This window comes from Hesperophylax consimilis, unplaced genomic scaffold (genome assembly GCF_061612785.1).
Source record: "Hesperophylax consimilis isolate HC1 unplaced genomic scaffold, BYU_Hcon_1.0 scaffold_264, whole genome shotgun sequence".
Lineage (NCBI taxonomy): Eukaryota > Metazoa > Arthropoda > Insecta > Trichoptera > Limnephilidae > Hesperophylax > Hesperophylax consimilis.
Window position 1 is genome coordinate 8452 of NW_028301454.1, and position 19990 is coordinate 28441.

The 19990-nt window shown below is 33.8% G+C and overlaps 1 protein-coding gene and 1 long non-coding RNA gene across 2 annotated transcripts; both read right to left on the minus strand.

Annotated features, from left to right (window-relative positions):
- Positions 1–1446: 1446 nt before the first annotated feature.
- LOC149408467 (uncharacterized) lies at positions 1447–5958 on the minus strand. Its single transcript, XR_016305579.1, has 3 exons — positions 5700–5958; positions 3170–3322; positions 1447–3067 (listed from the first exon to the last, which is right to left on the minus strand). It is a non-coding gene; the product is annotated as an uncharacterized LOC149408467 (long non-coding RNA).
- A 7006-nt stretch (positions 5959–12964) lies between these two features.
- LOC149408468 (uncharacterized) lies at positions 12965–17405 on the minus strand. The gene is made up of 3 exons (XM_089650603.1): positions 17119–17405; positions 14945–15088; positions 12965–14050 (listed from the first exon to the last, which is right to left on the minus strand). The coding sequence occupies exons 1-3, from the start codon at positions 17252–17254 to the stop codon at positions 12993–12995; spliced, it is 1338 nt and encodes a 445-aa protein (XP_089506729.1). The 5' UTR covers positions 17255–17405; the 3' UTR covers positions 12965–12992.
- Between the last annotated feature and the right edge of the window lie 2585 nt (positions 17406–19990).

Here is a 19990-nt window from a genome sequence, read left to right on the forward strand (position 1 = left end):
TGACCTTTAATGTATTGGGTGTTTGTAAAAGCTTATGGTATTTGTCAGAAATCTAAATGTAACATTGTCAACTCCATTTCTGGTACAAATACAATGAAAAAACAATCTTACAACACAATCATACCACCAGAAATATAACCAAACGACAATACAATATACCTAAACCTCATACTACATCAGCACAAAGACAACTCACCTACCTAGCTTCCAAAACTTTCAAACTTCTCCTTGATATCCTAAAAAAAGAAATTCCGCTCCGCACTTTCAAAACACAAATAACTCTATGGATCCTAACATCTGCAATACATTTCAAAATTCAACACCCATACGTTCTACACTTTAACCCCCTAATCTCCTTTCACACATCTCTCACATTCCTTAATCGATTTAATTCATATAAAAAATACAACTTGTCAATGTTTAATTAATTATTTATCACATAAAATATAAACCGAATCGGAATTGTATAATTTAATTTACTAACTATTATGAATATTATTAAATCTGTAAACTTCACCCGCCATTACACAGGGGCATCGCTAGCATGACGGTTGAAATAAAATTCAAAATATATCGTCAAATGTAAATTTCTTTGAAATAAATAAAATAAAGTAATAATATTTTATTTCCGTGATTTTTCACTGACGATTGTTTCGTACAACAGAGGCTTATTACCAAAAATGTTGTGATTAAAATAATGTTTTATCTGTTGTCACATAATTATAAGATGATTCATCTTTGATATTTTTCTATCACCTTCGAGTGTGCTGTTACTCACACCCGTGGGACTTGAGTAATAAAATTTGGGCACTATGATCGATGAATTCCTTTTCAGAGATAAGAATATCTAATCCTGTAAACACGTGCAGAGTGTGTATACATTGTACACAGCTTAATAAACAGGGAAGTAATTGGCACAATCAGTCAGTTGTCTGACGAAATTCGTAAATTCAAGAGGAAACCGGCAATTTACGTCGATCAATGCTGTGAGCTGGCAGTCAGTGCCAATGGCACGAGCGTTAAACAAACAATACATATAAATAAATAAAAACTAGCATTTAACTTAAAACAATAAGAATCAAAGAAAGAACATGAAAATTTATGAGAGTTTTGTAAGATTATCTCTCATAATCATAAAATTACTCCTTTATGGAAATCCATTTTCCGCGTGGAAATTGAAGTATTCTAATATTATGTAATTATTACACAATATAATCAAGTTGTAATTCCCAACTTTTTGTTCATATTTTGTAACATTAAATTTTTTTTAATGCTATTATGAACATGACGCGTACGACGCCAATATAACAGTTAATTTAATGCTACTTGTGTAGAGAATAAGGATAGAAATCTGAAATAAAAGATTCATAAAATAGAAATGTAATTAATTGTATAACAATATAGCATGAGACTCAAAATTAACAAAGAGAAATAATCCCAGGGTGTGTGGTGATTCTAACCTCTGAGAAAAATTAGTGGGTCGGTCTTCTTTTTATATTAAAAATAACCAGTCATGGATTTAAATATAAGTTAAAAATTGTGGGTAAACAAACAATAATTTTAATTTTGAATATCATTACGAGATATTAATTTGGAAGCCAGTTCCATATTGTAATGATGGAACAAAAATTATTAATTACAGTACCCAAACCAATATCCTAAAATTAATCTAAAGGAATTAATGCATGATGGTAGAATCTCACAAATCTGTGTCGACGCCAACCCACGGAGTTCCTCTTCCCGTCCATCAGACTGCAAGCGCCGATACTCGAATACTGAATATAATAATACTGACGTATCAGACAACTCCGAACAGCTCTTCCACAGTATTGCCTGATGTAAGACGACCACACCAAATAATAAAACAACAGGCTATTTGATTTATCCCGTAACAATGTGAGTGAGCACATCTGTAAGAACCCAGAATAAATAGAATTTAAACATAGACTTGTGAATTATCGAATACTGTTTTACTGGAAATGAATATATATACAAAATATAATTTCAGACCATCGAATGTAAGAAGGTTTTCATTTCACGCAATCAGATTCTCGGTGAAAAAAAATATTTTTGGTTGGCGTAAGTAATTTTGTTCGAATATAACAAAGGATTTTCTCATCCATAAGTTAGCAGATGACTCCTCAATTCTTTTATGAAATTGAATAGCTACAGCTACTACACGATGAAGGTTTTTCTCGACTGTGAATCAGCACGTGTACCTTCAAATTTCCCTTTCGTGAACTTGAATAGTTGCAGTTGGAACATTAAAAAGGTTTTTCTCAACGGTGAGCCAGCATGTGGCGCTTCAAACCTCCTTTTTGAGAGCATACATAGGTACATTTAGAACATGAAAAAGGTTTTTCTCCACTGTGAGTCAGCATGTGTGTGTTCAAATGTCCTTTTTGAGTGCACGAATAATTGCAGTCGGGACAAGAAAAAGGTTTTTCTCCCCGGTGAAACAACATGTGACGCTTCAGAACTATCTTTTGAGAACACGAATAATTGCAGACGAGACAAGAAAAAGGCCTTTCTCCACTGTGAGTCAGCATGTGAGTCCTCAAATTTCCATTCCGTGAACTTGAATAGCTGCAGTCGGGACAAGAAAAGGGTTTTTCTCCACTGTGAGTCAGTAAATGTCTCGTTAAATTCCCCTTTAGTGAACATGAATAGTTACAGTTGGAACATGAATAAGGTTTTTTTCCACGGTGAGTCAGCATGTGTTTCTTCAAGTATCCCTTTTGATTACACGAATAGTTGCAGTCGGGACAGAAAAAATTCTTTTCACCACTGTGAGTCAGCATGTGTTTCTTTAAATTTTCTATTAGTGAACACGAATAGTTACAGTAAGAACATGAAAAAGGTTTTTCCCCACTGTGAGTGAGCATGTGTCTCTTCAAATGACCTTTTTGAGTACACGAAACGTTGCAGTTAGAACATGAAAAAGGTTTTTCTCCGCTATGGGTTCGCAAATGTTTTTCTAATTTTGACCTAATGTAACTGGAGTATTTACATAGGGAACAAGAGAATCGTTTTTCCCTAGGTTGCTTCTTCAAGTCTGCCAATGACTCTGAAAAACATTACGGATAGTAGTTATAAAGTATAAGCACAGATAATTATCAACAACGTTAAATGAATTATGAATTTTAACAACGACAAAAATCGATTCTACCTGCTGTCTGGGTAATTCTCGCGGAATTTTTTAAGCATTCCTTTTTAACATCGATGAGGTCTAGGTCCATTTCCGTAAAAGGAATTCCACTTCCATATTCTTTTGGCAGTCCCGATTCTGCCTTTATTGGAACAGTCTTCACATTAATACTACCTGCAACAAAAAAAAACAATAATACACACCGAGCAATGCATAGAAAAATGATCTGCCTTTTCCCAGAGAGGACTAGAACGATTCAAGTTCGTTCAATGTTTATTGAAATTTATTTTACATACTTAATAACTACAATAAAATATTGGGGCCGATAAATAAATTGTATTATATAAAAACGGAGGTCAATGATTGGGAATTATTTTAATCCAATAAGAAATTGCTAATATAATTCGAAACATCGCACCCGCTAGAAAAGTTGTAATTTTACAAAATTCTTTAAATCACTTCGACAACGAGAGAAACATATAAAATAAACTCACGAACGACAACAGGGGGAAACAAAAAAAAACCAATTATTTTGGCTTTGAAATATTTCAAACGGACATGGTTTACGAAGATCTGAATTAAGTATATCACACGTAATATCTATTAATCCTTAAATCATAAGATTCTTTCAAATTATCTGAAAAACAATAAAATGATAAACTCCTGTGTAGTATCTGAGTCCCAGACTTATCGTTTCTCCGACTACTTAAAGATCTGCCTTTCATACAACTGTAGTGGTACGCCACCACTCGAGTCGGACGGTGTCAAGTACTACTTAGTACACAATGTCAAGCGCTAAGTTACCTAGGCCGTCATAGAACATACTGGAAATTTCAGCCGTTGCTCAGCGTTACGGGTGGCAATATTTGTAGCCATAGCAAACAGAATGTTCGGCAACGTTCTGTTGTGCAGCTGTTATCGTATTGGCACGTTATGTAAGCGACATCGGGAAGGTAATCAATCAGTCTACTACGCTCTACGTTTTAACGCGCTAATCAAAATAACTTACTCCGCACCTAGATTACTTAAATAATCCTTGCTGTAATAAATGTAATATAAAATATTACATGGTTTACTTTCAACACATCTTCAACCTTCACAACACAACTATGAAACAAAACATTTAGTTACAAGAGATTTTAGTTTACCATCGATTAAATAAATATCATAAACTCGTGAACCTAACCCCAACGGATTATAATAGTTCTAAGACCACAATATATATAGACTTAGTTGGATACAGTTCTAACTTCGCCTTACCGTGTTCTGAGGTGTCATATTTTGAAAAGACGATTTCTCATAATTTATTCAACATTCTAATTAAATACTTTCAATTACCACGAGTTCAACTAAAATACTTTACAAAAAAGATTCAATCCCAAAATCAGGTAAATAGATTTTGATAAATTGTTTTTGCACACTTTGGCACATCACATCTCAGAATAAGGTGAAGCGAAGTTAGAATCCTTTACAACTGAGATAACGCAATATCAAAAATTGGAGCTATGTCAAGACAAAGAATATTTCAAATACCACACTAAAAACTATATAGATTATCGATAGCTAACAACGGGCATGAGATTGCATGACTGAATTGATTTCCAAATATTTTATTCGGTTTTAATTCCTCGGCGGAGCTGGGATATTATTAGAATAAAACCAACGTCAAGCCAAAACAACAATCAGTAATAATTATTGCTCTTTAAGCAAAATTATGTTATCAATCACCGACGTAAAATATCAATTAGTTAAACGCTTCTCTACATTAATAATAATAATATTTGGCTAATTTATATAGCGCCGTTTTCGTGAGAAATCACCTCAAGGGCGCTGTACAAATATATTTCTTAAATAGTTAATACTAGAACTACTGACTTATCTCTAAGACTTATATCTAGTGACTTACGACTAAGGCCTATAACTACTATCTTAACGACATATATACGAGTATTTACATATTTAGCAACTTACAACTAAAATTAATATTAACAATCTAATCTTACTAACGCCAGAAGAAGAAGGAAGTTCCATTATATTAGGGTGTTTTTATTGTTAGCTGGATATATATGTTAACGCAACTAACTGACCTATACCTGGTGTTGCTCGATTTTTTCTACTTTCAATAAATATAATATGCATGTATCATATACATAAACCTTCAGAAAGAATTTCTCTATTAGAAAGCCCTATCAAAATCCGTTGCGTAGCTTAGGAGAACTAAGCGTACAAACAGGCCGACGATAGAGACTTTATTTTATACTGTTTAGAGATATAATTCTTCATTGTTGAATCCAATATTCAAATCATGAAGAAATATTAATTTTGTAAATGGATTGATGTGCTTGCTTTTATTTTTCTTCTATGTATATATATGTGTGTGTATTAATTGTTATCACTTTGTTAAATATTCGTAAATAACAATAAACCCGCAGAATAGGATCGAAATCTAGGTATGAGCATGTCGATGCAGCCAAGCAAAAACTGCAGTTATATTTACGATTGCATTTTGCGTCTGTATAAGTTATGTATAAAAAAAACGGCAATAAAATACCTGAATTGTTGTGGGAAATGGTTTGTGGACCTTCTTTTTTGATAAAAGAATAGTCTATATCGATTTCCGTAAGTATCACAGGAACACTCTCTTCCGAACTTGTGCCTGGTTCTAACTTGATGGCGGTGGAATCCATGATTTTACGTAAGGATCTGGATGTTCCGTTTATACGTCTTTATAATGAGACTGAAGGATTTCTTGAGAGAAGGATTCATTGTTTTCGTTCAAGGTTTACAAAATGACGAAAGGAGTAACGCCATATAACATAACCAACAAAAAAGTGACAGGAAGAATTTGGACAAAGTTTATCCATAGATGAAAGAAAAACGCTTTGTAGAATATAGAAATGAAAAGCAAGTATTTCAGTTTCCGAAAAGGGAAAATAATTCATTTTTATAGTTATTTAAAAAAAAATAAAGTCAATTCTTCACCTGGCGGCCAACATTACAAAGCTTTTAGATTAGTTTTTATCTTACCTCATTTACCCAAAAATATTGACCGTTGATACTAAAATAGGTTTTTATTTTGTGTTTAGTTCAAAAAATATATATTCTAATAAACTAGCCATTTAATAAGTAATACATTATTTTCTATAATAATAATGTTAGTTTAAAAGTTGGCAACATGTTGTGTGTGGCAACCCATTTGGTTTTGTTTTTTTTTTTCTCTATGCTCTGTACACTGCTGTCATCTTTCATGTAATACGTACATCGTCAATAAAACCAGTTATTAAAAGTGTTATATTTTAATTTAATAAACACAGAAGATTAAAACAGGTTATGGGCCCAGATCACCACAGGCCACATACCTATCAAAAATAAAAGTACAGTGAAGTGACTAGTTGAAAACAATTACCGGAGAAACGAAAATAAACCTCACACCACACGCGTGTTGGCGTTGGAGGTTAAGTTGCCGGGAAGGAGAAAAATACTTGCTACATTCGGCTGCAAGGAAGGAAAAACTAGTAAGAAAGGAATTAAAAGACACGATGGACGGAAATAATACAGTTATCAAACTGGAAGGAATAAAAAACTGGAATGTTTGGAAGTTTCAAACAATGGTGTTGTTACGGGGTTAAAATTTAATTAATGTCGTTGAAGGCAAAGTTGTAAAAGGGCAAGGCTCCGAGGAACAGAAAGCATGGGAGACACAAAATGCTACGGCTCAAACAATGTTAGTGACCAGGATGACCGAGGAAGTGATGTTACATAAATTATATTATCTTGCACTACTGCTGCATAGATGTGGCGAAAGTCAACGAGCATTTTTGAACAAAAAAGTGAAACAAGTATTCACATAATCCAGCAAAGATTTTTCCAATATAAATATGAAGAAGGAATGGAGATGTCAGTCTTCCTGTCAAAAATACAGGAGTTACAAAATCAACTCAAACAAATGGGTGAAGAAATTTCCTAAAAATTCATAATTACGAAGGTATTGGTGTCATTGCCAGATATCTACAAACATTTCATATCAGCATGGGAGTCTGCGCCAGATAACAAACAAACCTATGATAACCTTGTCGCGCGTTTGTTAGAGGAAGAGGAGAGAGTAAGGGAAAAGGCTGAACTCGCATCGCCGTCATCTGCGTTTATGGTAAAGAAAACTGCTCCAAATAAAAGGAATATAAAGTGTTTCAAATGTAATAAGATGGGAAATTATAATATGGGAGTGTACGAGTCATGTGAAGAATAACCATCGTAACTTTCCAAACAAAAGTGAAAAAAAGTGTTTTTATTGCAATAAAGTTGGGCACGACAAGAGTGAGTGCTGGCATAAGAAAGGAAAGGAGAAAAATGCGTTTGTAGTACAACAAATACCTAAAGAACTGTATCAACAGTCAAAGTGGTTGGTGGACACAGGTGCCAGTGAACATATGTGTCAAGACAAAAATCTATTTTCGACATTTTCACCAGAAGTGTCACAAAAGTCTGTGATAATTCGTATTATTATAACATACATTCGTATTATTATCTTTTGTTATCCTCTTATTCATATTGTATTACTAAGACTGTTTATGTTCCTCAAATAAATAAATAAAATAATAGGTGATGGTACTCAATTACAACAATTTTAATATTAAAATACCTTTTTTTACGATTTTTATGTATTTATTATAATTTTATATTATAGAAAGCAACAGAACATGAGGATATTTCATATTGGGTACCTATAATATGTTTCTGTGGTATTTTTATTAATTAATTACCAGGTGACTTGTGTAGTATATAGGTGTCTGTGTGCAATGTATATCTGTGTGTGTGTGTGTGTGTGTGCAATGTATATGTGTTTGTGTGTGTATGTGTGTGTGTGTCTGTGTGTGTGTGTGTGTGTGCGCGCGCATTGTACATTTTATATTATTGACACGATGCCACGTTTGAATTTGGGCAGTGAATCCGAAAAAATGTCAATGTTTGAGTTTAGATAAATATCATTTAGAGTATGAAGAGCTTGGTTAATTAGCGAATTAAAATAGGTGAATCCAAAAATTCATAAGAAAATCATTTGCATGTTCCGTGTGTAATAATAATTTGAGCTGGTTATTCGGACACATGTTCCCTCTAAAGTATAAGCCCGTTTCGTATTCATCTGCGAGAGAAACCATTCTCATGCTCCAAGTGTAGTTTAAAATCCGAGATGCATTTAGTCCATATGCTGCAAAATTTGGGAGAAAACCATTCGCTTGAATCGCGTGTAACCTTTTATTAAAGCTTATGAATTCTTATGATTAATCACTCTTAAGTTAAATCAGTCTTGTATTCTGCAACGCAACATGATATCAGAGTTTCGGACTTATCTGCTAAAAGGAAACCATTCTTGTGTTCCGAGTGCACTTATACATTTCTACTTGTAAGCTCATTTGTGAACGTGCCGATAGGTCAATTCATTTTTTCACCAGTTCATCACCAGTGCCATTGAACAATTTTTTTATAACTGCGCATGGAAAACGAAGATGATTTTATAAGATAAATAAAACTAACTTTAAAATGTATCGATCATACTGTGACAAAAAACTATTTTCCCAATATGAATGTATTTTTTTTGTGGCGCTTACGGGCCGCAACAAAAATATTAGTGTGCCTCACCAAAAGGCCTCAGTTCTCAGTTTCTCGGCTGATTTAGAGAACTGCAGAGCACGAGAATGGTTTATCTCTGCCGTGAATACAGAGTGTGTTCAATCCAACGTTTGTTAACATGAATAAGTAGAGTCAGAAATCGATAATGGTTACTCTCCGCTGTAAAAATTAATGTTTGTCTTCTTTATTTAATTTTGACAATAAAACTGTTCAAATGTTGCTATGTCTGTCACATAACTGTAAAGTTTCCCTGTCTAGATGGGAGTAAATTTTTTTTAGAAATCGTCCCGCTTTAAGATAAAAAAAATATGGTTAGCCTATATATCAGTCGATCTCCACAAATTTACACCATCAACTAATCGCTTCTGGAAAAATGTGGCCACCCCTAATATACAGTTTATACACGGTGTCCGGAGTGCAAGTGTTCTAACTTCGGGAGGTGATTTTACGTGATGGCAGGAGTACAAAATATTATTAACCTTTTCCGAAATTCCATTTTTTTCCCTTAGTGAATTCTTAAAAAATTCTTTAGGGGTACAAACTTACCCGATAAATTTGCTGTGAACTTGCCGAGCACGAGGTGGCAACGTTGTGATTGGCTCGTATCCATTGAAACCGCACGTAAACAATAGGCCACGTAAGAATTAGGCCGATAGTTTTTTATTTACAATTATGCTACAATATCGTATTTTTTAAAACAAATTCAAAAATAAAACTTAACTAAAATTAACAAAATGTAGTTTCACTTTAAATGACAAACTTATTTAACATTTATTCACTTCACTAACGTCATTGCTTTTGACTTATTTAAAAAAACTCTCACAATGTCCACTTTCCTTGTGTATTTACATCATGTATCCTGTAAACCTTGTGAATATCTGACGTTCGTGGGTAAAACCAGACATTTTTACAGTAATTATGCCCAAATAAACATAATGTTTTATTTTATTGTTATTTTACCTGAATAATACCCTAAAAGCTTGGAATTTCAAAAAAGTTTAGTATTTTTTTTTACTTACATTCTACGCACTTCTATCACTTTATAATCACTTTTAATCATTTCCCGAAGTTAGCGCACTCTACTCCCAGAAACCTTGTGTATTACAAAATTTCTGCTCTCTTCTAATGGATTTTATATGGGTACAGTAATTTAATTTCTTTAAGTACCTATTTGTGAATAACCGTTTTATAGAGACCATGATAAATAAGTTAATACGTTCTCCAGGCTGGTTAAAATAGAACAATACGATATCTAGTTATTAAGTTATTGCTTTGATATGATGCTATGTTGGATAATGCTATAACGCAACCATAGAAAATGCCGTACCTTCTTCTGAAAATTAATAAATAATGGAAATATACTGAAATTTGAATTTGTTTTATTTTTATTTATTCATTCAAATCATAAAAAAGATTACAATTCGTTTTAAAGTCGCTATAAGAAAATCAAGTAAAAAATTAATTAATTATGTTAAGAATAATAGAAATGTTTTCAGCAATAAACAACGTATATGTACTACTTACAATTAATAAGGTAAAAATAGCTGGAGACTACATATTCACTGTAAACTTTAAACCACTTTTGTGTTAAGAATGTAACAGTTAACTTTCAGTCGTGGATTCATCTGCTGACCATTTTCATGCTACAAGTGTAGTTTAAAATTCGAGTTGAATTTAGTCCATATGATTTTATAAGTGATACAAATAAGCAAAATTCATTTCTTCTTAACTTATTAGTAGATACATACTTAAGATATTATTATTATTAACAATAGGCACAAATTTTGCTATTCGAAATAAATTGAAAGCAGGGTTTACAAGTCGGGGAAATGTAATAGCAGAGGGGCAATATAGCGTGCCCAGGGTCTCAAGAAGTTATAAGACTAATAGTGACTCTTTGGAAAATCCATAAAACTACCAACGTTCTCCTTTTATATTATTAACTAGCTGACGTGTATCCGGTGTTGCTCGACTATCCTCTACTTTCAATAAATGATAGTGAGAACCCTATCAAACAATTCGTTGCATAGTTTAAATGAACTATGCTCACAAACAAACGCGGATAATGACTTTGTTTTATACTATTTAGGGTTACCAATGTATTGTATAGATTACGAATTTTCTAAAATTTTATCAGAAAACGGCCTGTAATCCCGTTTTTAATTCATTGTGATCTTGGATGTTCCGGGACTTTCCACATTATTCCCGAACATTCCAGAATGTTTCAGGATGTTCTCGAATATTCTGGACGTTTGTAGAACTTTCTATGAGGCGAAATTTCCAGCCCTTTTATCGTCAAAAGCACGCCTTCCAGGTAATAACGGTAACCTTCTTCGAGGATGGGGGATAGAGGGCTACCACACCGTGGAACTCCTTTGATCGTACAGGGACTCGTTTCTGAGTTTTAACACTTATAACTATTGATTAATTTACAATAAAATCGTAGTATAACAAAACTTACTTAAACCTTTTGTCTTTTCCAAATTTTAAGCCCACATTCTCTAAACATCAATTATTAATTATAAGAACAAAATTTATTACACAAACAATTATTAAGTTTATTTTATTATTCTTTGTGCCTGCACACGAACTTATTACAACAAAGTTTTTTATCTTACTTTTAAAAATGAATAATACACGAAGCGTCTTGACCTACATTTCAAATTGAATATGTTAATTATTATTTATTTATTTGTAAGAAGCAAACAGCTTTTATTATAATACAGATATAATATAGATCTACACATATAAATGAATTAATTAATACTTAATGAAGTAATACCAGCACCCAAATTACAGTGTTGAAAATACAAATAATGTTTATTTTTTTATTCGCGCCTTTAACGCTTTTACTTGTACACATTGTAATATGTGAGATGTTCAGTAGTACAATAATAAGTGTATAATACATAACATATGAACGATATCAGCAGGTATAATACAAATTATCATGAAGAGTTCTGTTGTACAAAGGAGTTCAATAATTGTACATCATAACAAGAGTACAAAATAAGTTCTTAAGGTACTATGAAAGTAGTTACAGAGCAATGTGCTGTAAATTTGTTGATATTTGTAAAAATAAACATGAAAAGTTCATTGCAAAGCATGTTTGCATTTAGCAATATTTTACTACGCCAGATTGAGTGTTTTAAGAACATCTTAACAGCTAAATTAATACAGCAATAAAAGGTGCACGTGAAAAAGTATGAATGAAGTAGTCAAAGTAAGTTTGTTAGCATAATTATAAAAATAAACATGAAGATTATATTCAAACCATAAACTTACTTTCCTTTACAACCACAAAAATACATTTTCTTTCTCACAAAATATTCGCAATACTAGAACGAGATATCCTTTGAATATAAACTATATATAAGAAGCTATAAACCTCTACAAATCAGTTCCGACACAATTTAAAACATGTATACTTACAGAATACAAATATCATACATGGAACTGGCTGTAATCTTCATAAGTCATGAGTTATAATTGTGTTACCTTACTTATAACATAAATTTATTTTGTTTATCTATTTATATATTATACGCTTGGCTATGAAAATCTGTTAAAAAAACACGGCTAAATCCATTTCAAGCAAACGTTTCAATCTGATTGGTGGTCTAATACCAGGGCAACACTGAAAATTCCTTCCACCTAGATGCAATTGTCTTTTTTTAAATTTCTGTATTTTATGTTTATTTAAAATTTACTAATATGGTTTTCTGCTATAATGATTAAATACTACATTAATGTGTATAACCTCAAAAAGTTATTCCAACAAATTGAACATTTTAAAATGAATGTTGCAAATTAATATATTATAAGTTTTTACCAATAATGGTAAGTTTTTAGATTCTCACGGCCAAAAGCATTTTTGTTGTTTGTTTTTGGAGTGTTATGCCGTGTTGCGCTAACTCCTTCTTTAGCCGACGTTTCGGACAGCGTTGCAGTGTCCATCATCAGGGCAGATCCGGTAGATCCGAAGATCATCACATCTTCGGATCTACCGGATCTGCCCTGATGATGGACACTGCAACGCTGTCCGAAACGTCGGCTAAAGAAGGAGTTAGCGCAACACGGCATAACACCCCAAAAACAAACAACAAAAATTTTACCAATAATGTTAATTGTTCATTTTAAAATCAGAACCTATCAGAGAATTCTTTACTTTAGAGCGATTCTGTGAATGAGTTCGCATATGCTTGCAAGGTAAACATTACTGAATTTGAACAGTAACACACGGATCAGGTTTTGGTCCACTGTGAGTCAGCATGTGACGCTTTAAAGATGACTTTTGTGAAAATGAATTATTGCAGTCAGGACAAGAATAAGGTTTTTCTCCAGTGTGGGTAAACATGTGAATTTTCAGATGTTCCTTAGTACAACATGAAAAGTTGCAGCCGGGACAAGAAAAAGGTTTTACATCACTGTGGGTAAACATGTGAGTTTTTAGACATCTCCTTGTTGAACATGAATAGTTGCAATCGGAACATGAAAAGGGTTTTACCCCAGTGTGGGTAAACATGTGAGTTTTTAGATCTCCCTTCCGATAACAAGCATAGTTACAGTCGGGGCATGAAAAAGGTTTTTCTCCACTGTGGGTAAACATGTGCATGTTTAGGTATCTTTTTGAAGAACACGTATAGTTGCACTCGGTACACGAAAAAGGTTTTTCTCCAGTGTGAGTAAACATGTGACTTTTAAGATTTCCCTTTGTGTAGCATGAATAGTTGCAGGCGAGACATGAAAAGGGTTTTTCTCCACTGTGGCTCAATATATGAATTTTTAGATGTTGCTTTGTAGAACATGAAAAATTGCAGGTGGAACATGTAAAAGGTTTTTCTCCACTGTGGGTAAACATGTGACGTTTTAGATGTCCCATTGTATAACATGAGTAGTTACAGTTGGAACAAGAAAAAGGTTTTATCCCAGTATGCGTGCGGAAGTGCTGTTTTATCGAAGACTTATAAGAGCAGGTATAATTACAATTAGGACAAGAGTATATTTTATCCCTAGGCTTCGTCTTGTTTTTCAATTCCTCTCCTTTGTTTTGATCTTGGGCTGCTTGAGAACGTCGTCGAAATTCTCTCTTCTGTTGAGCGTTTACAGCCCGACGTCGAGCGGCTTCCTCATCAGTTTCTTGTTGTCGCTTCAGTTTTCGAAATTCTCTCTTTTGTTGAGCTTGTAAAGCTCGACGTTCGTTGGTTGGTTGCTGGTTGCGATATTTGCGCATGTACTCGGCGCGTTTAGCTCGTCTTGCCTCAGAATCCGTGTCTATAAATAACATTTTTTTGTTTACAAATAGGATTACGATCAGAAACTTACCATTCGAATGAACGCCGTTAGTAAAATGCAAAAAGCTAATACTTTGAAAATTAAAATTTATAAAATTTGCTGTTAAAATATTATATTACAGGTAGATACTTTATATCCTGCGTGTTTTTTTTATACAATCAGTTCTAATTTTTCAAATGACACACAAATTCAAAACAAACGCGATTTTTTTTTTAAATTAACTCCACACATGATGAAAATTATTTCCCTCAGGGTATATGTCATCTCTGGGGATGCTATGTGGAAGTTCTTTTTGAGGAGAGGAAAAGAAGTTAACAGGTCTTGAAGATACCCATGTTGTATGTGGGAGGTAATACAGATGCGACCCGTTCTAATGTAAAAAATTTCAACCATGAAAATATGTTGGGCGCGCGTTTGGCGTGTTTCCCGAGTATTCGCCGGTGTTGAATAGATCAATGTAGCTAGGTCCTCTAAGCATCTTCGATTGTAATAACGGTGGAACAAGGACAAAATACCTACCCAAGGCCTGGGCTCTAAAGATGGCTATCCGATTTTTAAAATAGCGGAATCTATAAAAAAAACCTCCCGTTTCTGGACAGATTCAAGGGTTTTTTCAGGTATATTGGGACTGAACACCAGAGATGGCTGCTAAACTCAACAGTGGGGCGCACAGGGTCAGCAATTAGGCACTATGCATTTAATCAGAGTTACAATCACTTCTTAAAGGTTAGTTCCAATGCGTTAAAGCCCTTTCCCCAATCTTTGCAATTAATACGGGATGGTTTTTTGGTTGATTATATTTTTAATATAAGCCTGTACCTTCATTCGAAGAGTACTGGAAGCGTGTGTTTTTATTAATGTAATTTAGCTTACCAGCTGTTTGAAGAATTTTTTCAGAGGGCTCAGGGAATTCCTTTTTAATACCAGGGACCTCAATATCAATTTTAGTAAATGAACATTCAATGGCTTTGGTGGTGACTTCCTCAAGATTTGAAGGTTCCGTTGAACTCATTTTATCTGTTAAGAGAAAACAGTTACTGATATAGTGGAACCAATAACAGAGATTATACAGTCAGGTAAGTAAGTTATGGACCTGGGAAGAATCAGAAGCATGTGTTGGCGGCCTATCGTGAAATTATCCGGGAAAAGGAATCATATTTCATGCTGAATGTCTGGTTTTGAAAATAAAGTGTTAAGAAGCTTATAAACTATCAGCAGTGTTGCAACATCCCTCCTAGAATTAAGGCTGCAGATACGCAGTATTCCCGATATAAATTCTGTTGGAACAGCCATGGGTTATATATTTATTTATTCATGTTCTCCATAAAACAGTTATGCACCAATATATAAAGACATATGTCGAATCGATGCAGTTGGATTAAGCAGTTAGATCTCTCTGTTGATTAGCGCATTCTGAATATAAAAATTGCATGGGATCTTCTACAAGTATACTCATTAGGGAACCACTTTTAATATATATTATGTGCAATAAGCATAGTTCAGGTGATCAGTTTAAAAAATTGTTTTTCGGCGTGCTTCTAAGGTGTTTAAATCGAGCATTCCTTCTAAGAACAAGGATGGATAGTACATATATAATCTTATATATAGATAACGCATTAACCTCTTTTGTACCTTTTCTATTTCTACGATGCAGTTTTGTTCAGAAGGGGTCGAATAATGGCGCTATGTTCTAGGAAACTGCGAACAAGGGCTTCATTATGAACCAGACACTAGCAAACACTTGCATCTGCGAAGAAATATTGTCTGCAGTGAAGGTGTTTAATAAGAGTCAAAGTCAAACTAAACAGACAATATCTCGGTTCCACGGATTCTTCTTCACCAGTATATGTGTGCAATCACATATCAGCACAAACAAGGATTTGCAGATAGCAAACAGTTATGCAACCAAGAATATTAAATTCATGTTTTATGTGTTGGTTAATTTTGAGCTCATTTTCTTAAAGGGGAATGACATGTCTGAGTCCGATCCAGTTTGGGAGACGGGTATGGGCACCACCGCTACAGTAACCATCTATTAGATAACCAACACCTCTGCCATAGGTCAGTTGGAGTGGCAAGCTATAGAGATAGCTTATTTTTCTCAGGTTTTTACTCCTCGATCCAATACAAACCAATATCAAGCCAAAATAATAATCAGTATTAGTTACTACTCTTTAGGTGATGTTAAGATATTGATGGCCCACGTTAACTATCATTTAGTTAAATTCTTTTCTACTTCCCAACGTTACAATACGTATAGACACGTTATTGTCTCTCAAACTCAAGATATAATGTGGTAAATAACAAAAACTCTTGTGCTTCCAATAAATTCTTAACTAAAACGTTGTTCGTGTGTGAAGAAGGTCGACAGTCAAAGAATATGTGCGTATATATTATACCGGGCCGCGTTTTTTAATTGTGTCGAACACTACATACTACTACTACTCGCTTACACAGTAAGACGAACACGGAATACTAAGTGAGACGAACTACTGCTATTAGGTTGTTCTTAAACTCATTTGTTGCAACGTTCGTCATCTCACTTTCTCTAATGCCACTGAAAATTGTATTTGTTAATAATAATAAAATAATTCGTGTGTTTACGAATGACATCTTGTTTCTTTGCTTGTGTTTGCCCAGAAATGAAAACATATTCTCATCAAACTACGAAAGCGAAAGCAATACAATTGTCTGGCTTCTGGCTTGACACATTGCATTTCTAGAGCGCGTATATCTATATATATTCTAATGTCATTAAATATAAGAATTTATTTTGTATCCAATACTAAACGCACGCCGACAATACTTTTTAAGTGAATTGATGACCTCAATTTTATTTTTTGTACTATTTATCTTGTTTCTATGCATTATTTGTTATTGCTCTGTTACATGTTCCTTATAAACAGTAACCCAACAGAATAGCGTACGTAGGAATGAAATTTGGGTATGAGAATGTCGATGTAGTCAAGCAAAAACTGCAGTTATATTTACGATTCTATTTTGCGTTTGTATAACAGTTATTTATAAAAAAAACGACAATTAGATACCTGAATTGTTGTGGGTAATGGATTCTGGACATTCTTTTTTGATAAAAGGATAGTCTATATCGATTTCCGTAAGTATCACAGGAACACTCTCTTCCGCACTTGTGCCTGGTTCTATCTTGATGACGATGGAATCCATGCTTTTGCGTATGGTAGATAACTGCTCTGGCAGTTCTGTTTCGCTTTGACTTTATGATAAGATTGAAGGATTTCTTGAGAGAAGGATTGATTGTTTTCGTCCAAGTTTTACAAATTGATAAAAGTAAAGCCAAATAACATAACCAACAAAAATTGACAGGAAGCGTTCGGAAAAATGATGTCCATAGATTTTACAGAAAAGAAAATAATTCATCCGTTTATGATGAAATCTAAGTGTTGCCATTTTACGAACGTAAGTAACAAAACTGGCACCTATTTTAATTTATATAAATATAGAGTTAACAAAACTGTGTTCTTTTGTAATCATCTACATATTATTGACTTTAGAAAATCTGTATATTTAACAATTAAATAAATTTTTAAAGTATTGCATATTCTAGCAGTCATTAAAATTGCCCACAATATCTTTATGTTTTATTGCAATGGCATTGTGTCTGTCAATATTGCTCCAAAAGTATGACGCGAGGAGTATCATTAGCTGACAGTTATTGTGCCTGCAGCATTGACATGAGTCATTTATATATATGTTAACAAACTTACCTTAGCTACGGTATTATATTACCATAATACACTAATCAAACTCCATCGTACAACTATTGGCATATCTTTAAATCTATCAGACTTCTTCGCGTACGTCTTTTATCGCTGTATAATTTATCTATTTTCTGTAAAATACCCATTCTGGCGTAATATAGGTTTGCTTTAAAAAAACATGCTTCACAACAAACTGTTAATGTTTAATTTTATAAATATCAACTAAGTTACTACACATAGCTTAGTAACTGCCTTTATAGTATTTTTTTTTATTTTGCATTATTGTTATTATATACAATTATTATTGAATTCCTTTTATACAACAGAACTCTCTAAGACAACTAGTATTGTACCTGCTTATATATCGTTCATACTCAGTTTATTATGATATTTACTATACCCTTATTATTGTACTCCTGAATAACTTACCTATAACAAAATATTGACTAATATCATTCTGAAAAGAATCGAACCAAAAGTAGAGAACATCCTTTCCGGAGACCAGTATGGCTTTAGAAGAGGTGTAGGAACCAGAGAAGCAATATTGTCGCTACGAATACTACTATAAAAAAGAATAAAAAGAAACCAAAACACATTCATCGCATTCATAGACCTGGAGAAGGCTTTCGACAAAGTAGAATGGAAAAGACTTTTCGAGATTCTGAAGAGAATTGACATAAAATATAGAGATAGACGAATAATCCAGGCGCTATACAAGAATGAGGCCGCTATAATTAGATGTGACAATGAAACAAAAGAAGCTAGTATAAGACAAGGGGTGAGACAGGGATGCTCTCTGTCACCTGTTCTTTTTAATGCTTATATACAGAGTGCGATTGATGACTTGAGAGAGAGAATGAGTCACAGAAAAGGTGTAAAGATACACGGGCAAAAGGTGGATATGATAAGGTTTGCTGACTTTATTGCTTTGGTTGCTGAAAGCAAAGAAGAACTGCAAGAGGCCTTAACAACCATGCAAAGCATTCTTCAAAACAACTACAACATGAAGATAAATAAAGACAAAACAAAGCTGCTGATTGTAGGCCGAATGCAACATCAGATGAGAGTAGAGATGGCAGGAGTCCCACTAAAGAACACCAAGGAGTTTGTCTACCTCGGGAGCAAAATAACATGGGACGGTCGGTCTAAGAGCGAGGTCGACAGCCGTATACATCAGGCTAGGCTTGCATTCAATAAAAGGTCGAAAATAATAGAATCCAATAATATAGACCTAAAACTGAGAATACTCCTCATCAAGACCTATGTATGGAGTATCTTGATGTACGGCTGCCAAACATGGTGCCTATCCGAAAGAGATAAACGGAGACTAGAGGCTTTTGAGATGTGGTCCTATAGAAGACTGTTAGGAATTTCCTGGAGAGACCATGTTACAAATGAGGAGGTTCTCCAAAGAATCGAAGGAGGAAGGCACCTGCTCAGGACCTTGTCCGAAAGGCGTGCAAGATGGATTGGCCATTAGGGCGGAACGAAAATTTTTTTTTCTAATTCTGATATGGAATAGTTGTATTAAGTTGCCAATTGCCATCAATTAACTCAATTAAAAATATAAAAAATATCAGACAACGGTAAGAGCCCCCGCCAAGACATCGAACATTTACAAAAACGACAGTTTAGGGGATATTTGCGCGGCCTAGAAAATAGTACAGAATTTATTAAAATAGGTTTATTTAATAAAAAAAAGCATATTCAAATATAGTTAACTAGCTATTGCAATCAAATATTTCTTTATTTTAATATACTTTGGCGCTGTAACAGAGGTGCAAAGTGCGGGACGAAGCGGAGAGCGGCACCTGACAATCTACAAAATGCAGTACCTATTTTGTTTAAACTACTGTCGATAATTGTCTCAGGTGAAAGGTCGCGCGTCAATTATATTCACGAGTACTTATTGATAAACGTTTTTTAAGTGAATTAAACTGATTTCTAGAAGACAAAATTTAAAATGTCCGATATTTGGTGTAAGTGCAGAGTTGAAAGAGAGTATCCTACCTACGTATGAAAATGTGATGAAATTCTACGAATGGGTTAGACAAGATTTAAAAGTAAGGAATAACACAACAAAAAAACCTACGTATTTGGAAATTGTCGTAGTAGTTTTAACGAAAATTGAAGAATTGTGGATAAAATCTTCGATTCCAATTGTCACACACAAAATAATCTT